Genomic DNA, 17,932 nt, shown 5'->3' on the forward strand with positions numbered 1-17,932 from the left:
TATAATAAAGTAATGATTGCGCATGCACCAAAGGCAAAACAAATTATTTTATGTTATTTTTGTGTTGATTAGGCATATATATATACACGATTAAACACCAATTATTGTTCAAATGATGAATATCATTTATGCTCTGTCGGCGGTGGAGCATCTTTAAAGCAGCTTTCTGTAGCCTGAATGTTAATTTCTTGAATTATGTGACCCAAGTAAATACTAGGTAGTAAAATTAGTGAAGTGTGTAAGTAACCATCCAAAGAGAAGGCTACAATTCAACTACCATTACACAAAAAGAGAGGCGTATTGGTCATTAACTGTAGCTAACAAAGGAAAAACAAGCCTAATTTGTAAGTATTTATTTCCAATGGCCTCAAAGGAGATAACATCAGAAAAACGACACTATTATGCCCGTGTATTTGTTCAGTTATTTGAACTTTTTTAAACTTAACATTTTAAAACACGAATATTAAATCTATTCAGTGCATGCTTTACCATTATTTTCATACCAAATATAACTTAAAGGTACATTGTAGAGGCAATTATGTCATTTTTTGTTTCGAGCATGCATGACAAACACTAATTTGCCGGATGTGTGAAGTTGGCTCGATATACGACATTCGACATTCAACTTTCCAATATCGTTGGCCACCGAACAGAAGTTTGAATGTTGCACAGCTCGACATACGACATTCAACATTCAAAACCAATAACTGGCCAACGACAACAAATCTGAATGTTGCGAAGCTCGACATTCAACATTCAAAATCTGAATCTTGTGCAGCTCGACATACGACATTCAACATTAAGAACCAATAACTGGCCAACGAGAACAAAATCTGAATGTTGTGCAGCTCGACAAACGACATTCAACATTCAGAACTTACATATAACTGATTAACGAACGGACTTTTGAATGTTGTGCAGCTCGACATTCGACATTCGACATTCAACATTCAACATGTGATGATTTTTGGATCAACTATGGTCAGACATATGTACTTATTTTATGCCTGTAAATATTAGCATACTGCTTTTTGATACTACTGCTAAAACACATTTTCAACCATTATTTGTTCTCAAAACGTTTAACTGTCCATAGGGTTTAATAATTTGTTCTCAAAACGTTTGATGTCCATAGGGTTTGATAATGTTTGTGACTACGTGCAATCACGTAACCACAACACTGAAGAGACAATGAACCTTATGTTTTGTGGACTATTTAACTATTGTTAACCCAGTCGGATTGATCAGCTCGAGTAGGTCGTGTATTCGGTCATTTAGATAAAACATCTAGCCGGAATTATAGCTAGGATTATAGTGATCGCACTGATTCTATTCGGCCATCATGTTTGATATAATTTCTATTTCATTGTTTTGTGGAATTTTAGCAAGTAAGTGGAACTATGTGATTTTAAATATGTTTGACATGTTTTGTTTTGTTTTCAGTAATCAATTGAAATCATTCAAAACGACATGGACACAACATATATAATGCTTTATAGACATGAGTTGCAATTTAGAATTAATTGACCGTAAAAATCTTGTTTTTTATGCTTTATGTTAGGTCACTTTGCAATTATTGTTATTATCTTTAAAATATGAAATGAAATGGTAGACGTTTCTTAGTTTGATTGTGTGCACCGTAGGAGTAATACCACGATTTTTGGCTGTACTGCAAATATTCACTTTGAACTATTAATTGACATTGTAAAATTGAAACCTTTACATTATAAGTATTGTGGTTAACAAAATGTTTGTAATTTTTGGTGATGAATAACATATTAAAAACTCTTCTTGATTGGTGAGTATGACAATGATGGCACATTTGACTTGTGATTGAATACGAAAAACACTTTATTTATGAAATATAGAATTATGAGAGCATGTAATGCTTATTTCTTCCGTTTATTCAGTACTTTTTATTGTGTAAGTAAAAAACAAGGGTATTAAGTATAGATTATAAGCCGATACAAGGCAAATATACAGTTTGTTGGTAGAAAGAACACTTGGAGGCCGTTAGGCCGATAAATACTTAAAACATTGCCCCTCTAGTTTTAATATTGGACTGCTAGAATGAAAGTGACCTGCAGCTTCATGTGAAATTTACCTCAATTTCAGGTGCATTTCAGATCAATTTCAGGTCAATTAAAGGTCAAGATTTTTTCATGTCACCTGGGTCAACTTGACCTGCAGTTATATTGCCTTTGTAGAGTTTCAGACACATACTATAAATATCCATACGATATGCATGCTTATTTTGTTTCTGAACGGCAAACCTTTTTTTGCGAGAACTTCAGTTTTATTCAAATAGGCCACCAAAGGAGTCACTTTTTCAATTTTCTGAAACTAATTGAACACAAAAGAGATATTCAAAAATGGAAGCTTCATTTTTCGTTTTTGTGGTGCTTTCTTATTTTTTCGTGCTTAGTTGTCCCCTTTATATATCCATTGGGTAGGACACCGCTCTATCGGTACGATAGCTGCAATATTGTAACTCAAAAGACTTCTAAACAGATAATGGTGTCGTCTTTAGAAAAGACCGAAAGGTATAGAAGGCCGGGTACATATGTTCGTAATATCGGTACGAGAACAATACACAAAAAAACAAAGAATGGTAACAATAATAAGGCCCGGTATATAACGTGTCTTGAGACAATGGGTTCGTGCCACCTGAATAATGTTCAGGTCTGTATTTGTCAGACGCAAATCCCTAACGTATATAATTAAATCCTCGCCTGAATTACACAATGTCCTGAACTAAAATATAACACACGGGTACATACGTTTTGTTTTTAAGTTCAAAACCGTGAATTTGGCATACATTGTAGTCTATTTATATTGTATTATAATGAAATATCCAAACGGCATGACCGCTTTATCAGTTCATGTGAATGAGACAAAGACATTAGCTCTTTCAATATTGATCATGCTTGAATGTTGTCATAATAAACATTTCTCGTTGTCGCTACATTATCTGATGTCTCGCCGTAAGTCCAAAACTGTTTATGAAGAAATAATACTGTTGTTTGGGGGTTCGTTGTTGGTGAATTAAACTTGCAGTCATTGAAAATGTGTACTACATGGGGAATTACTTTTGAAATCGACAATAGTTTGAAACTTTTACAAATGCGTTCTGTAATTCCCTCTAAACCGTGTTAAGGACACGCCCCTAATACGTAGAAAAACGGAAACTTTTTGGAAAAGTTTTGAGCTTAAGTTTGATTTCACATTTTCAGAAAAGGTTAAACTTGCCATTATGTATTTTTATCGTCATTTTTGTTAATTGACTATTGTTGTTATCGAGGGACCGTTGACGGATACATTATAATAATTTGTAGCGATAATTTGATTGACATTTTAGGTAGAAAGATAAGTGGTAGGTTGTTCCTTCAACAGGGGTTTATCTGTTTCTTCTTTGGAAAATGTCCCTCTTAAATAGTTTTTAAATGTTTTCCCCCTCTATGGTAGATGAACTATAACACTTTTGCTGTACATCAAGAGATTAATGATATGCCCTTAACTGAGTGAGAAAAAATAATGAATGAAAGTAAGAAAAAAACTAAAAAATCAAATTTAAATAATTAGTATATGTGTTCATACTTAATCGGCCTTTCTGATTGGCAGATTCTTCTTCTTCATACTATTAAAATATCCGAGAATGGCACGAAAACTCAACGTTATCATGGCGTCACTATAGAGACGTCGACATTGCGTATTGATTTAGAAAAAAAAATCTATTAGAAAATCAATGGAATCGTACATTTAAACATAATTTATGTTAGCAAGTAGTCTGAAAAATAATAAGAAGCATTGCTGTAACTATTTGTTAACTTCATCTTCATCGGATTATTCGTGCGGATTTACACAGTTTGCAATCGATATTTCTTTCATATCCCGATGAAGTTAAAAAATAGCGACATCAATGGTTAAGTAATGAAATGATATAACAAGTAAACAAGATTTTCGAATCTTCATTCGATTCTGAATGTAGGTAGCTTGCTTTCTCCGGACATTCCAGCTTTTACCAGCCTCCTTAACAATTTATAACCTTAAATGGACCTGACTGTTTATTTTCCATAAAACAAACCAAAAACTTCAAGTCCAAATCAATTCAGTATCAAATTATACTTTTTTATGTATTTAAATCCTTTCTGGCCCACGTCAAAATCTTCTGGTCGTGTTCAAATTTAGCACGGATAGACATACTAAATATGCACACCTTTTACTGCATTAAACAACGTTGTATCAAAATCCATGTTCTTATTTATTTGGTCATTATAATGAAAATATTCGGATAAGCTGAAAAAAAAATCTAGATATCTTTTCTAGCATAATTAATCAAAAAAAAGATAATAAATGCTAAATAAGACAGACTGAACTTTAATGAAATATCAGTTTATGATAATACGATATATGTGCTTCAGAAGAACTTCATCATTCTTCTAATTATCCTTTTGATCTCAAGCAGTTATTAAAGACATGTTAACTTCGTGTTTTAGAATTAGTATTTATGCTTGTGTCTACAGATAGTCTGGTGTCTGCTGAAGACTGCAAAGCTTCACTAGGAGGCAGTGATACCTGGCACTTTTACGTCTACTGTGAACATGGTTGCTGTGGAACTTATTACAATCAGGAATGCTGTGCAAACTAGTAAGTATATGTATGTATAGACTTCATAAAATCATGGAATGGTATTCTTCATAGACGAGAATCGTCTGTGAAAAAGAATCTCCGTCTGTTTTCAGTCTAAACTCCACGAACCCAAAAATATTGAGATTAAAGCTTTTAATTTAATGTGATTAACTCTATGTGATACTTATAAGGCGTTAATTTCCATGTTTGTACTTGCTTTTACAATAGAACAGATTCAATTATTGCGCATTGATATCTTATACAATAGTTTAGTTTGGCCAATGACTGTGCTGCATTTAAAATTTCCAGCGAAAAAATCATATATGTATACGTCATAATGCTCGACGTATTGTTCTTTTGGTCTATAGAAGTAGCTTCAAAGATCTAACCAATAGAAGTTAGCATATCATTTGAAATTAAATTATTCGTTTATAACAAGACAGACAAGATTGTTAAAAGTTCTTCTTGCCCATTGCCACCGCTATAACACACAAACGACTTCTTTGTTCGTACCGTAAATATGTAACGTTTTTTAGTACATCACATGATAATTACTAGGAATGCGATTGGATAACAGCCATGGTATATTTTGCGACAGTTCTCTGTCCTTCCTGACTACGGGAGACTATACCAGACTACGAGAAAATATACTAAAGTATAGTCCCCCGGGAATGAGCACGTGACCAAATATACGACTTCATAAAATAATGATGAGGGACTATACCTCATCCAACAACACTATAGGAGAACAGTTCCCTCTGGAAAGGGCCATAATAGAATAATAATCTTTTGAAAATTTATTCAATTCAGAAAAGCTGCGTTTATTCTTAGATATATTATTTTTTAAAGACAACCTCTTGAACCCTCACAGTATATTTTGAACCTTTCCATTGATAAACTTCTTCAATTAACACCGCATATTATTGTAGAAGAACAGGGAAACTGCACATATGATTCTTGTCGAGTGCTCCGACCTGGAATCGAATCCGAGTGTCTTCGGTGAGAAAAACTACGGCTCTACCGACTGAGCCAAAGAAGCATGTTCAGTCAGCTGAGTGAAAGAGACCTATTTATCACTATGTACAAACCACACCGACCCGCCCTTTTACACTATAAAAACATATGTCCTCTCAACAACAACAACAACAACAGTAACCAACGACAACTACAAATACATATATCATACATCACTACTACCACCATCATCATATCCCGCCATCAACAACGCCACAACTGTCACTTATCATAGAGTTTTTATTCACTGGCCTTATCGTTGGATGTGTGATCGCTGCAGTCCTATTTTTCGGGGGTATCATCTTCGTGGTATGCCTGTGTCACCACTGCAACAAGAAGAAGACTGTCGGTGTGGTCATGGCACAACCAGCTAATAACGTCAATATGGGGTAAGTAACTGATGTTCTTTCGCCTTTTATAAACAAAATGGAGACAACTATAGAGAGAAAAACTAGAACAAAATAATTAAAACTGACCACTTCACGGTTATCAATTTGAGCAATTTTACTCACCGATTTGATTTGGTAACAAAGTATTCCATAAAAATGATATAAAAACATTATGTAACGCCTTTAGCTAATGCATGCAATGAAATATGGCTATTTTACAGTTAGCAACCAGGTCAGCTACCAACAGCCTGGCTACCAACAACCTGGACCCTACCAACAACCAGCACCCATGGGATCTCCAGCGTATCCTCCCAAATATTAATGATCGCCTTCATAACATCCGTGCACTACAACAAATTAAGAGGCGGAGCGCCACCAGCAAAATAACCTGTTTACTATCTAACTGTGACTGTGTGACAATATTTTAAAGTGAGATATACTGTTTGTGTTTTAATTTTGTGGTTCTCTTGATGTTTTGAAAGACGTGTTATTTAAATGGCGCGCTGATAAAATGTTTCCAAGAGATAACAAAAAATTTCCTTTTACGGTGCTGCTAAAAGGGAACTTTAAGACGTCCCCCTGAGTGCGATATGAGTGAAAATCTATATTAGGATTGAAATTGGGACAGGCCGCTCAACAAAATGGAAATTTTTTCTAATTTCCTCCAATTTTCCATAAAAGTAAAAGGCCCACAATGTTTCCGAAACAAACATTTAAAGTTTCTTAAAATTAAATCATAAGAAAATCTATACCAAAGGCCTATGAGATTGCAACACCAAACAAAAAATGATCCATATGTGTAATATATGATTCATTTAGCTGTTTTGCCGTCTAGTGCAGTGATATTCAAGTAACCTGGGTTGATTAGAACTTAGGCGGGCCTTTAACATTTAATGTTTAATAAAATTATCAATACTCGATTTACTCATTTTCATTGTCATGTGTTTGCGAGCGTAATGTTATACAATTTGGAAAAAAAAACCCCGTAGATTTCGCCCAGAAAAAATGACGTCAAAATGAACACCTTCATTGGTTCAAACCATTGTTATTTCGTATTTATTTTATTCAGTGAAGATAAGTATCAATGTATATAGTACTAGAATAAACACATATTGGTGCAAAATATATCTAATTGGCACATATGATAATAGTAAATTATGTACTATATATGTCTAGCATTCAGGAAATAATTGTTCGGTTGTGGCTCTTATTGAATATGATATAGACAGCATTTGCATATAAAAAGCGATAAAAGTCATGAAATTAAATTCCATTTATACAACCAAGTTTAGCATTTTTGGCTGTATTGTATTTTCGTTGTGTATGATTTACTATTACTGTAGTACCCGCTTGATCTAATTGTAAATATGACATACTAGTTATAGTATATAATAAATCATAATTTACAAGGATAAATTAACAATTGTGCATTAACCAATAGGAGTTATCTCCCATTCTGTTAGGCAAATATATCATATCAGCAAAGTATGTACTATTCAAAGAGACGTAGTACAATGGACGTCTATCAGTAGACTAACTACAGTAAACGAACTTAATTTTCACAGAAATTCTGAATTAAATCGCCGTGAATTGCAATTGATTTGAAGTAGTTCTTATTAATACTGATGTTTATTTCAATATATTTTACATTACGTTAAAAAAAAAGAAAAAAAAAATCTTCTCAGTGTGTTATGTTAGTGCTATCAGGGTTTTGTTTAAAAAAGGCCCGGTCCCACTGGCAGTTAATGAAGATTTGCGAATGCATTCGCCCACAAAATTGGCTGATATTCCCTGAATGTACTCAATATTCGTAAAGCGCACTTTATTTTAAACGGCCGCTCAATATACATCTGCACTCGATGTCCGCAAGCCTGTAATTTCCGCAAATGCATGTTTTGTTTTTCCGTTCCCACGATTTTTGAACAGCACAAAATTTTGATTGTGGAAATCATTCATTACATTATAGTCATGAAATAATATATTCCCAACCTTTATTGTACGCAAACCTGAAATATACTCAATTACATGGGGGCTTGAGCTTATTTATGAAATGCTAAAAGCTGTGAAAACCCAATATTATCCGCTGTTGGTAGGGGGTCCGCAATCCTGTCATGACAGGGTCCTTCCCAAAAGTTTTGCAACTGATAGCGAAACCTTGGGACATTCTTGTAAAATTTTATATTCGGTATAGCGAATATCCGCCCTATCTTGATAACGTCGACATTATACGAAATTTATCACAAAATTCTCGTAATTTTGTATCAAATTAAAGCCATAAAAAAAATTGCAAGTGATATTGTTACAAGACTTGATAAATATATCCAACATTTATCATCCTAACCAGTTTTGAACAATTTTTGTCTCTTATTAAAAACCATTCCATATAAATTGTACAAAAGCTGTTCTTTAGCGTATAATTGTTTTGACAACAGTAATGCTAACCAATAGTACTAAAGACATACTCTCAAAAGATTAATTTTAGTAATAACTTTATGTTGAGTACGAATTTAACTCCCAGGAAAGTAAAAAATGCTATGGCCTCTTACTCACCAAACCATATACATTTAGTTTTTTTCGATATTGGGTTTGTAGTTACAATGACATGTGATGGAAAAAGTCAGAAAAAAAGACATCAGAGAGCTTTGTTATGTTAGTGTATAAAATTTAAATCGAAGGCCCTTTTCAAAGTCAAATTGCAACAAGTCATAACAGCTGTCTGATATTTTCGCGATAAAACGGCTTTTTAAAAAAATATTTTGCAAGCACATTAGATAAAATTTTATAACATAAAAAAGCGAGGTTGGCCAAAAAATTTGAAGAATTCAAACAGTGTAGCCGTCAGGACCTGGGAACTTTTTCCATTTTTTTTTTTAGACTTTTAACAATTTTGCAAACTCATAGTGAGCGAACCGACCGCTTTAACAAATCTTATAACATTCTTGTTAATATATTTCTTTTTTCTAATTACAAAAATACTTTGTTGGTTATTGTGTCTTATTTTCCCTTCTTTTTCTATCTGCACAGTAGGATATTGTCACAGAAATCTGGTCCATCATTATTTGGGTCAACATATGATTTATGTTAAGATAGTGGATATAGTGAACTTTCCAAAAGCCTCTATCTACCATTAAGGCAATCTCTCTTGTACCCAGGTGAGATTTTCCACTTTGTTTTAATATGACATCATTTCATTTGAATAACCAAGGTCTACAAGACCCGCTCATTATAAGAACACATCAAAGTTCGAAATCCTAAGCTCAATTATCATTGTTAAAAATAAACATCACAAAGCGATTCCCATTACTAAAAACACAGACTAAACAAAATGAAGTGTCCTACCACATTTCTTTTGCCTGAGGTAATTAAAAACGTCCTTCACTGTTTGTTGAGACCTCTACAGTTAAGGCTTAAAATCTTTAAAAATATATCATGAATTCAAAAGCTAAAAACTAAGGTATTTGCTCCCTCAAGCAAATGCCTTGATCACATAAATAATATAAATCAAGATAATGTGTGAAAAAGTCTGATATTTGTATCATAGAAATGAAGTAAAAATTGTATTTGGGGCGAATGTTCTAGCGAGATTTGAAACATCTTCCACATCTAGGAGTTTTTGTCCTTCTCGAAATTCAAGTACTATCTACACAGGTTCTTTCAAATCTTTTTTGTTTTACCCAGTGTTGTTGAACATTTGTGCCTTTTTTCTCCTTTTTCTCGGCTAGCGTCTATCACGTCGACATTACGAATTAAAGTAAAATACATGTTGCTTTCGAACAAAAAATGTTGTAGTTACATGACATGTGATAGACATATTTTAAATTCCTCTAATATTTTCATAGTTTGTGAAGTATTCTCAAATCAAGCTATAACTAACACTGAAAATATATCATGAATTAGTACTATCTACACAGGCAATATTTCTTTCACACCTGGAACGGGGCAAAAATGTGAATTTCACGTGAAAAAAAATCACGTTGAGTCAACGTGAAGAAATATTGTTTTTCGTTTTAGTTAAGTGTTTCTGTAGTCTTATTTTGTCACACTAGATGTTAATATGTATCACGGTTAAAAAACATAATATTTTTTTTGTAAAATTAAACTGAACAATTTCTTGGAAATCAGATAAAAATATTGTTTATTTTGATCACAATGAGCCACCAACAACAATGCGGACCGGTAACGATAACAAAAACAGGTATACAATACATATCGTGACAATGGTCTTCTGTCTTCTTGTTGGTTGACAACCTTGATATACCAGATCATGAAACCACGAACATTTTGGTTGAAATGGCAAACAAAAAAAGTAACCTGCAAAAATACCAATAACTATAGATAGTACTTTTAGCTCACCTTGTCCAAAAGACCAGGGTGAGCTTTTGTCATAGTACGGAGTCAATCTATCCTTCAACAATGGATTTCTTCTTCGTAACTGTTGGTCTGACAAAATTTGACTATTAAAATCTGTATGGGGTGTTGACTCAAAATTCAAAATTGACAGGCAGGCCCAAAAGTGTCAATTTGGCTAGTTCCATATAATCGACTTCTTCCATGAAACTTATCATTTGATAGCCCTCAGATTGTATTGATAGCATCCTTATGGGGATGGGGATTTAAAATTGTACAAATGGTAGGTCTGCCTCTACCACAGGTGAGCGTTACAGGCTCTCTGGACCTCTTGCTATATTGTATCACCATGTTCTGTGATATATATACATGTATAGTCAAGATACTTGGCAATGTTCGGAAACATTAAGTGTTGTGTATTTAGGAATTTACACATATAGTATATCCGTTTTCTTACTTTTTTATGAGTCTTACTGATTTTCTTATCAATTTTGAACAAATTTAATGACATGTATAATCCACATGGCGGATTCTGACAAGTTTAGAAAAAAAATCTACATAACCTGATGCAAACATCATGACATCAATGCTTATGACAAATTTTTTAGACTACCAGACAAAATGAAATAGGTTTAAATTAAGATATATAATTTCATCCATCCCGCATCTGTCCTACATACTGACCGATAACTACTGCCGGATAAACTTGTGCTTTATCTGTCAATACGAAATGCTTTATCCATCAATACGGTCAAGTGAATTTGTTCCACATCTGATGGAACTTTTTCTAACTTGATCCAGAACTTGAACCTTCCGGTGAATAAAACGTCATTCAGTCCCACTAAAACGTGACGTCGAATTCACCGTAAATACGTCATTTTTACGATATCGAAAATCTCATATGGCGGTGTGGTCTTTTTCTTGGCTGATGGCAAAGGTATTATTGTAAAGTAATTCTTAAATGGGTATTTATTTGTTTTTTGTGTATTTTCATTTTGTTTCAGTGATATATCACACTGAATAGAATTGCAGGTACCTGCACACAATAGATGTAAACAAACATGTAGACGAACACGTTGTGTTAGTGTTATTTCGGACTGAAGAAGGCCCTATAGTGGCTGAATATTATATTCCATAGAAATGATTTTGATTTTACTTTGAATTTATTTTGGCCTTTTATTTCGGATTATTAATATACTAGCTTTATACCGTTTTTCCTCATTATGAATAGAATTACGGATACTGTTTGTGAATGCGCTTATTTCTTTCCCACGGCAGTGAAAAAAAGTACACTTTCATTCGGTTTATTGAATAAATCTTAACCTCTGCATCAAAGAAGCATCTTGCTTTGAGCAAAACCAAGTAAATTACTGTCAATTTGCTTTCATTTTGCTGCCATAATGATTGCAGGTTAAACATAATACACGGTTAGTATCTTAAAATAAAAGTTTTATTTTGGTGCTCGACACGGAAAGCCGAGATGACTCCATCGGCAAAACCTCGTCATCCGGGCTTTCCTAAGTCTCGCACCAAAATAAATCTTGTATTGTAAGATACTAACATGTATTTTCTATTTATTTTTTAAAGGATTATTTTTCAAGATCTACCTGCAACATCAATATCTCTATTGTGACAAGATGATAACATTTGGTTTTCTTCCCATTTTCAGATTTTTTGTTCATACCTGTATAAACACAAAAAGTCTGCCAATGAGAAAGTCAGTTTTAGTGTGAAAACACTGAAAAAATAATTATTGTTGGTAAGAAAATTACAGAGAGATCACAGGAACTTGACACAAATCGTAATGTTAAATATAATATGCATGTATCAATAATATAAATACTTGTATCAAGTCCCTGTGGGAGAGAAGTGAGGTGAATAATACATCTGTAAAAAATGTGATTGTTCTTTTTATGATAATTCAGAAATGTATACCAGCACATGTACTACATATCCTATGTTAAGATTTTATTTGTAATAAAGGACATTAATATGATTTTTCTTTTATTTTTGAACAAACAAGTACAGTGAATACTGACTACATTAAAATCTTGTATAAAATTTGCACATGTGTAATTTTCGCAGGAACTTTTTAGAGCTTGAAATGCTTAAAAAATACTTCTACCAGTGTAATTAACGCATCAAATATTTGGACTAAAACGATGTCCAAGAAGTCCCAATAATGATATCGCGGCAAGTTGTTATTTTTTGTCTAGTATTAACACCATGTGATCTACGCTATGTACGTCATATGACCTTTGTTCTGTCCATTGTCGTGCGCTGTGCAAAATGTTCCATGAAAACAACTTCTTCTCGATAACCAAAATGGCAAGGATATTGATATCTGGCCTGTGACATGCTACAATAAGGGCGACCAATTTTTTTTCCAAATGAATGACCCTGACCTTCATTCGAGGTCACAGGAGTCTCCCCATAAAAATTGCTAGGCTTCCAGAACACTCAAGTGCACTGATAGATTCACAGAACATCCATGTGCACTAGCATATTAACAGAAAATTCAGATCCTCTGGCAGATTCACAGAACAGTCAAATCCTCTGTCAGATTCCCAGAACATTCAAATCCTCTGGCAGATTTACAGAACATTCAAGTGCTCTGGTAGATTCCGCCTCACTTTTGGTCCTGAGTTGAGCTTTCGCCCTGTGAGGAAGGCTTTGGGTTCTGTCCCCTGGCCCAGACACACCAAAGTCTATAATAGTGGTAGTTTCTGCTCCTGCTTAGTGTTCAGTATACCGGGAGTGGGACGACTGGTTCGCCCATTGTCAGTAAAATGTGCCCGGGTGGGGTGTGTTGCTTGGTGTCTTCGGAGGCATGCTTCAGTGTTATAGCACTATTATAAAAAAGGCAACAGTTCCTCTATACAAGAAGACCCAACAAGAACATACCGCAGTCTCTCAATCCCAAAACACGCACCTCGCACTTCACATAACCCTACATACTGCATACATGGTAGGCCGTCCTTACTTGACTTTGTCTGTTAATAGAACGTTAAAATATTCAAACAAACAAACAAACAAAGGTTCACAGAATATTCAAGTGCTCTGGCAGATTCACAGAAAATTCAAATTCTCTGGCAGATTCATAGAACATTCAAGTGCTCTGCCAATATTCATGGAACATTCAAGTCCTCTGGCAGATTCACAGAACATTCAAATCTTCTGGCAGATTCACAGAACATTCAAATTATCTGGCAGAATCACAGAACATTAAAGTGCTCTGGCAGATTCACAGAAAATTCCAGTTCTCTGGCAGATTAACAGAATACTCAAGTGCACTGATAGATTCACAGAACATTCAAGTGCTCTAGCATATTCACAGAAAATTCAAATCCTCTGGCAGATTCACAGAACATTTCAGTGCTCTGGCAGATTCAGAAAGTTCAAATCCTCTGGTTGACTCACAGCAAAGTTGAGTGCTCTCCAGACTGACAGACTCACAGCAAATCAACTCGACTGTAGGGATGATTCTCTCTCTCTCTCTCATGACTTGCTAAATTTTAATTTTCTGTTTTGTTCTATTTTTGTTAGCCCACCATCATCAGATGGTGGGCTATTCAAATCGCTTTTTGTCCGTGGTCCGTCCGTCCGTCCCTACGTTAACAATTCTTGTTATCGCTATTTCTCATAGAGTACTGAAGGGATCTTTCTCAAATTTCATACAGTACTTAATGCGTCTAACATTCCCTCGAAACGAGCGCGAAACGCAAAACGCAAACGAAATAATAAACGAAAACGAACGAAAACGCAAAAGAAAAACGAAAAACGCAAACGAAAAACGAATAGCGTAAAACGAAAACGCGTTTGGTCAAGCGCTAAACGCAAAACGAAAAACACAAACGAAAAACGAAAAACGTAAACGAAGTGAAAGCGTGACCGGAAGACCAGAATGCAATCATAAATGTCGATCGGGACTCCGGTAGCTTAGTGATCCGGATTCTGAAAGCGATGTCTATTTTACGTTCGCAATTTTGATTTAGTACGATTTATCATTATGAAAAATATATCTTGTCTTAGAAAATATGCAATTGTTATAAATATATTACCAATAAGTATGTGATTACGTATATATATATATCCAAGCATTAATACATTTTTTTTAACTTATAAAGCGAGATTTTAAAAATAATTATAAAACATGCATGTGTACAAATAGTCTTCAATCAATGCTAGTATCTATAAGTCTGCTCTGAATTTGTCACACATACTAGTACTGTTTTATAGAAATTATCAGTTTCAGAAAAGAAAACACTTCAGAAGAACTTCTTATTTTAGTGTAGGTATTGTGAACATGTACGTTTGACTACTGCAAGTATAAACCCTAGGTCTAGCGGTTAGGTAGTTATATATTACATGTATATATATGACTCCAGAGGAGGTCCCCGTACCCGTTATATAGATATCAATGTGGACACTCACCTGTAGCATTTACCCGACCCATTTGGCGGTCTTATATAGATTTGCTTTATAATTCACGGACAAAACATGTACAACACTCTACCCCTCTCCATCACCACTCCCCTTCTCGATTTACCTGCTTCATTTATACCAATTGTTATTTGACAGCGGCATATTTTGATTTTGTGTCAACTTGTATCACACCTGGTCAAGTGCAGTCACCCATGAACAATGGCTCACTGATTGCCTCAGACGCGCACGGCCCCTCACATGTTTATTTAGGCTATGATGTATAATACGCGTACGTGACCCCGTGCATGTACATGTACCAAAGCATACTACAAAAACAACAATGTTGTGTTATTCTAGTCATTAGAGAAAGCCAGCTCTATGGTGTTTTATTCCTCGTGTGTTTTGTTACATCAACATACCATGATCAATTGTACCTTACGGGAGCCAGCATCTGACCTACTTAATTTCAATGTTATTAATATACATTGTCACTTTAGTACCGATACATTTCTATATGGAAGTAAAGAATATTAATATAAATAGAAAATTGCTTAAGGATATTGATCTCTTCATTGAAAAGATATTGATCTCTTCATTGAAAAATCCTTTCAGCCTTTACGAAATATTAGCCTCTGTACATGTATTACCCGTTGGATTACCTTACAGGATAATCCACTTATTATGCGTAGTATATCCTTTGTTTAGATGGAACCTAAGCTTAGCTCAACAGTAATGCTATGTTTTTTGTGATATTAAATTAATTTTCTTTTAATCAGTTTGTGATTCTTAGAATTTTACTATAACAACTTCGTATTAATCATACTAATTTATAATAAACATTTAATTAGTATATATCTTTATAATTATACGCAGTTACATGAATTATTGTACAGGATTATGGTCAAAACTCTACAAGATTCTATTATTCATGTCACAAGTGTAAGCGACCTTGAAATATTCCTGAAAATTAAACCCAATATCACAAAATCCAAACCAAGCTGGTCCCTCCATGTGCCAACTAACACTGTTACAGGTCCTCTGAAGGATGGCTTACCCTCTGATCTCAATGCTAGTGCGCCTACCTTTATCCCGTTGCCTGGTTCGATGACCTCAACACCACTGTCAATGTCTTAATGGTGAACTATAGACATTGACCTTCATTACTATTATACCAATCTACTATCTCAAAATGGTCGTATTAAGCAAATCGCATAATAAAAACATGTAATCTATAAATTTGATATATTATGCTACTTATAGAATGAGTTCTTATTTTATCATATCCATATGATTTACTTGTAATTAGTTTAATATGTTATCTATAACTTATATGTAAATACCACCTGTTTACCATGACCATTATAGTTATAATAATCTTCTTCCTAATTGAAGTTTTATTTATTATATTAAATTTCCTATTTATTACTTCCTACTAATATGAACTCAGTTTTTTTACTTCAGATATTTCCTGCAGCAATATATAGTAAGTACTATGCGAATTAGTATTCGTTTTGCAACAAAAGCATAAGCAAGACCTGATCTAATATCTATCTTAGCTTGCTTGTCTAGCCACTGCATGGACAGCTTTTTGTTTAATTCGTGTTTTTTTTTTGTTTTTGTTTTTTTTTTTTGTTTTTTTTTGCTCGCTTGTCCAAGCATTACTTATTGTTGGCTTGTGTGTTTGTTTTCAAGTTATTCAAGTTTATTCTTATTTTAGTTACTTACTTATTTATCAACTTATAACTTATTTATTTCCTAATTATACCTATATGGTTTATTGTTCATGGTTTTCTTTTCATTAGAATTTCTTTTTTTTCTTCTGTTTTTCCTTTCTTTATTGCTCTAATTTTAAATTTTATCTGTAATTATGAATTTAGTATTTCTTATATACATGTATGTATAAAAGATACTTGCATTATTCTCGTTAACTTCCTATTTATTCTTTCAGCCAGCACCTTCAACGACAAACTCAGTTGTCATATGCATGCTGTTCATTGAAAATTAATAATTTGTCTGAATATGAGTTGAATTAGCTATTCTTGTACTATGTTAATATCTCTTCTTTTTTATGGCTGTATAGTGATATAAATAGTCACTAATAATGCCTATATCGTATATATCATTAGATCAAATAATTTGAGTATCTAATAAAAATAACAAGACTTGGCTATTACATATTGTATTTAAGAGTTTTCTGCTCATAATTTTTACCTAAATACTTATTACTAGATAATTAACAGGGCAAATCTATTGTCACTAATTTCGATGCAAGTATAATAAAAAGTTTTTGAATTTGTTTTGTAAAGTTGTATTGTTGATTGTATAGTTGATCATGGTTCATAGCTCATCAGGTACACGTAGTCTTCGTTAGTTGGGTCCGCATAGCTTCTTGTGCGTGGAGAGTTGTTGAATGATGATTGACTCCGATGGTTTTGTCAACATTTTATTCTTTTGTACGTCATATGTTATATAGAGTCATCGTTGATATGTGGTCCAAAATTGGACCACACACAAGGTGTGTGGTCCAATCTAGCTCTCTCTCTCTCTCTCTCTCTCTAGCCCTGTCTAGCTGTCTCCCTCTCGACAAACCCCGGTTATCTCTATTTATAATAGTTAACGTGTACGCATATTACATAACAACGAGAGCAGGGAGATTAAAGATCACTATTTGGCCATGGTACTGTACCATATTGCAAGACCTGGGACACACACGAGTAGTTAGGAAGTTGTAAGTCTATAACAATATCTTGTGAAATAAAACGTATTATATTATACAAGCTACAAACTATTCTAGCTCCTCTATTTTATTTATTGATTGTCTCCCTCTGACTGTATCCAAATCAATTATTGCCAATTACATGCTATATTATTCTATCTACTCTATTTTATCTATTGAATGTCTCCCTTTGACTGTATTCAAATCCGTTGTGGCTTTTTACAAGCTACATAAGACGTTTTTTTCCTTATTATAAGATGTTTTTTCCTTATTACAAGATGATTTCTCCTTATTACAAGATGTTTTTTCCTTATTATAAGATGATTTCTCCTTATTACAAGATGTTTCTTATACTAGCAAGATGTTTTCTCCTTATTACAAGATGTTTTCTCCTTTATTACATGATGTTTTC

At 33.8% G+C, this 17,932-nt stretch overlaps 1 protein-coding gene across 1 annotated transcript in view; it reads left to right on the top strand.

Annotated features, from left to right (window-relative positions):
• Nucleotides 1–1,227: 1,227 nt before the first annotated feature.
• The window catches only part of LOC138311649 (uncharacterized), a 32,264-nt gene continuing 15,559 nt past the window's right edge, over nucleotides 1,228–17,932 (top strand). The window contains exons 1-2 of the mRNA XM_069252911.1: nucleotides 1,228–1,388; nucleotides 4,524–4,647. Of these exons, the coding sequence (XP_069109012.1) occupies nucleotides 1,343–1,388; nucleotides 4,524–4,647 (170 nt within the window). The 5' untranslated portion in view covers nucleotides 1,228–1,342. The remainder of the gene's footprint in view (nucleotides 1,389–4,523; nucleotides 4,648–17,932) is intronic.

Source organism: Argopecten irradians, unplaced genomic scaffold, assembly GCF_041381155.1.
Source record: "Argopecten irradians isolate NY unplaced genomic scaffold, Ai_NY scaffold_0078, whole genome shotgun sequence".
Lineage (NCBI taxonomy): Eukaryota > Metazoa > Mollusca > Bivalvia > Pectinida > Pectinidae > Argopecten > Argopecten irradians.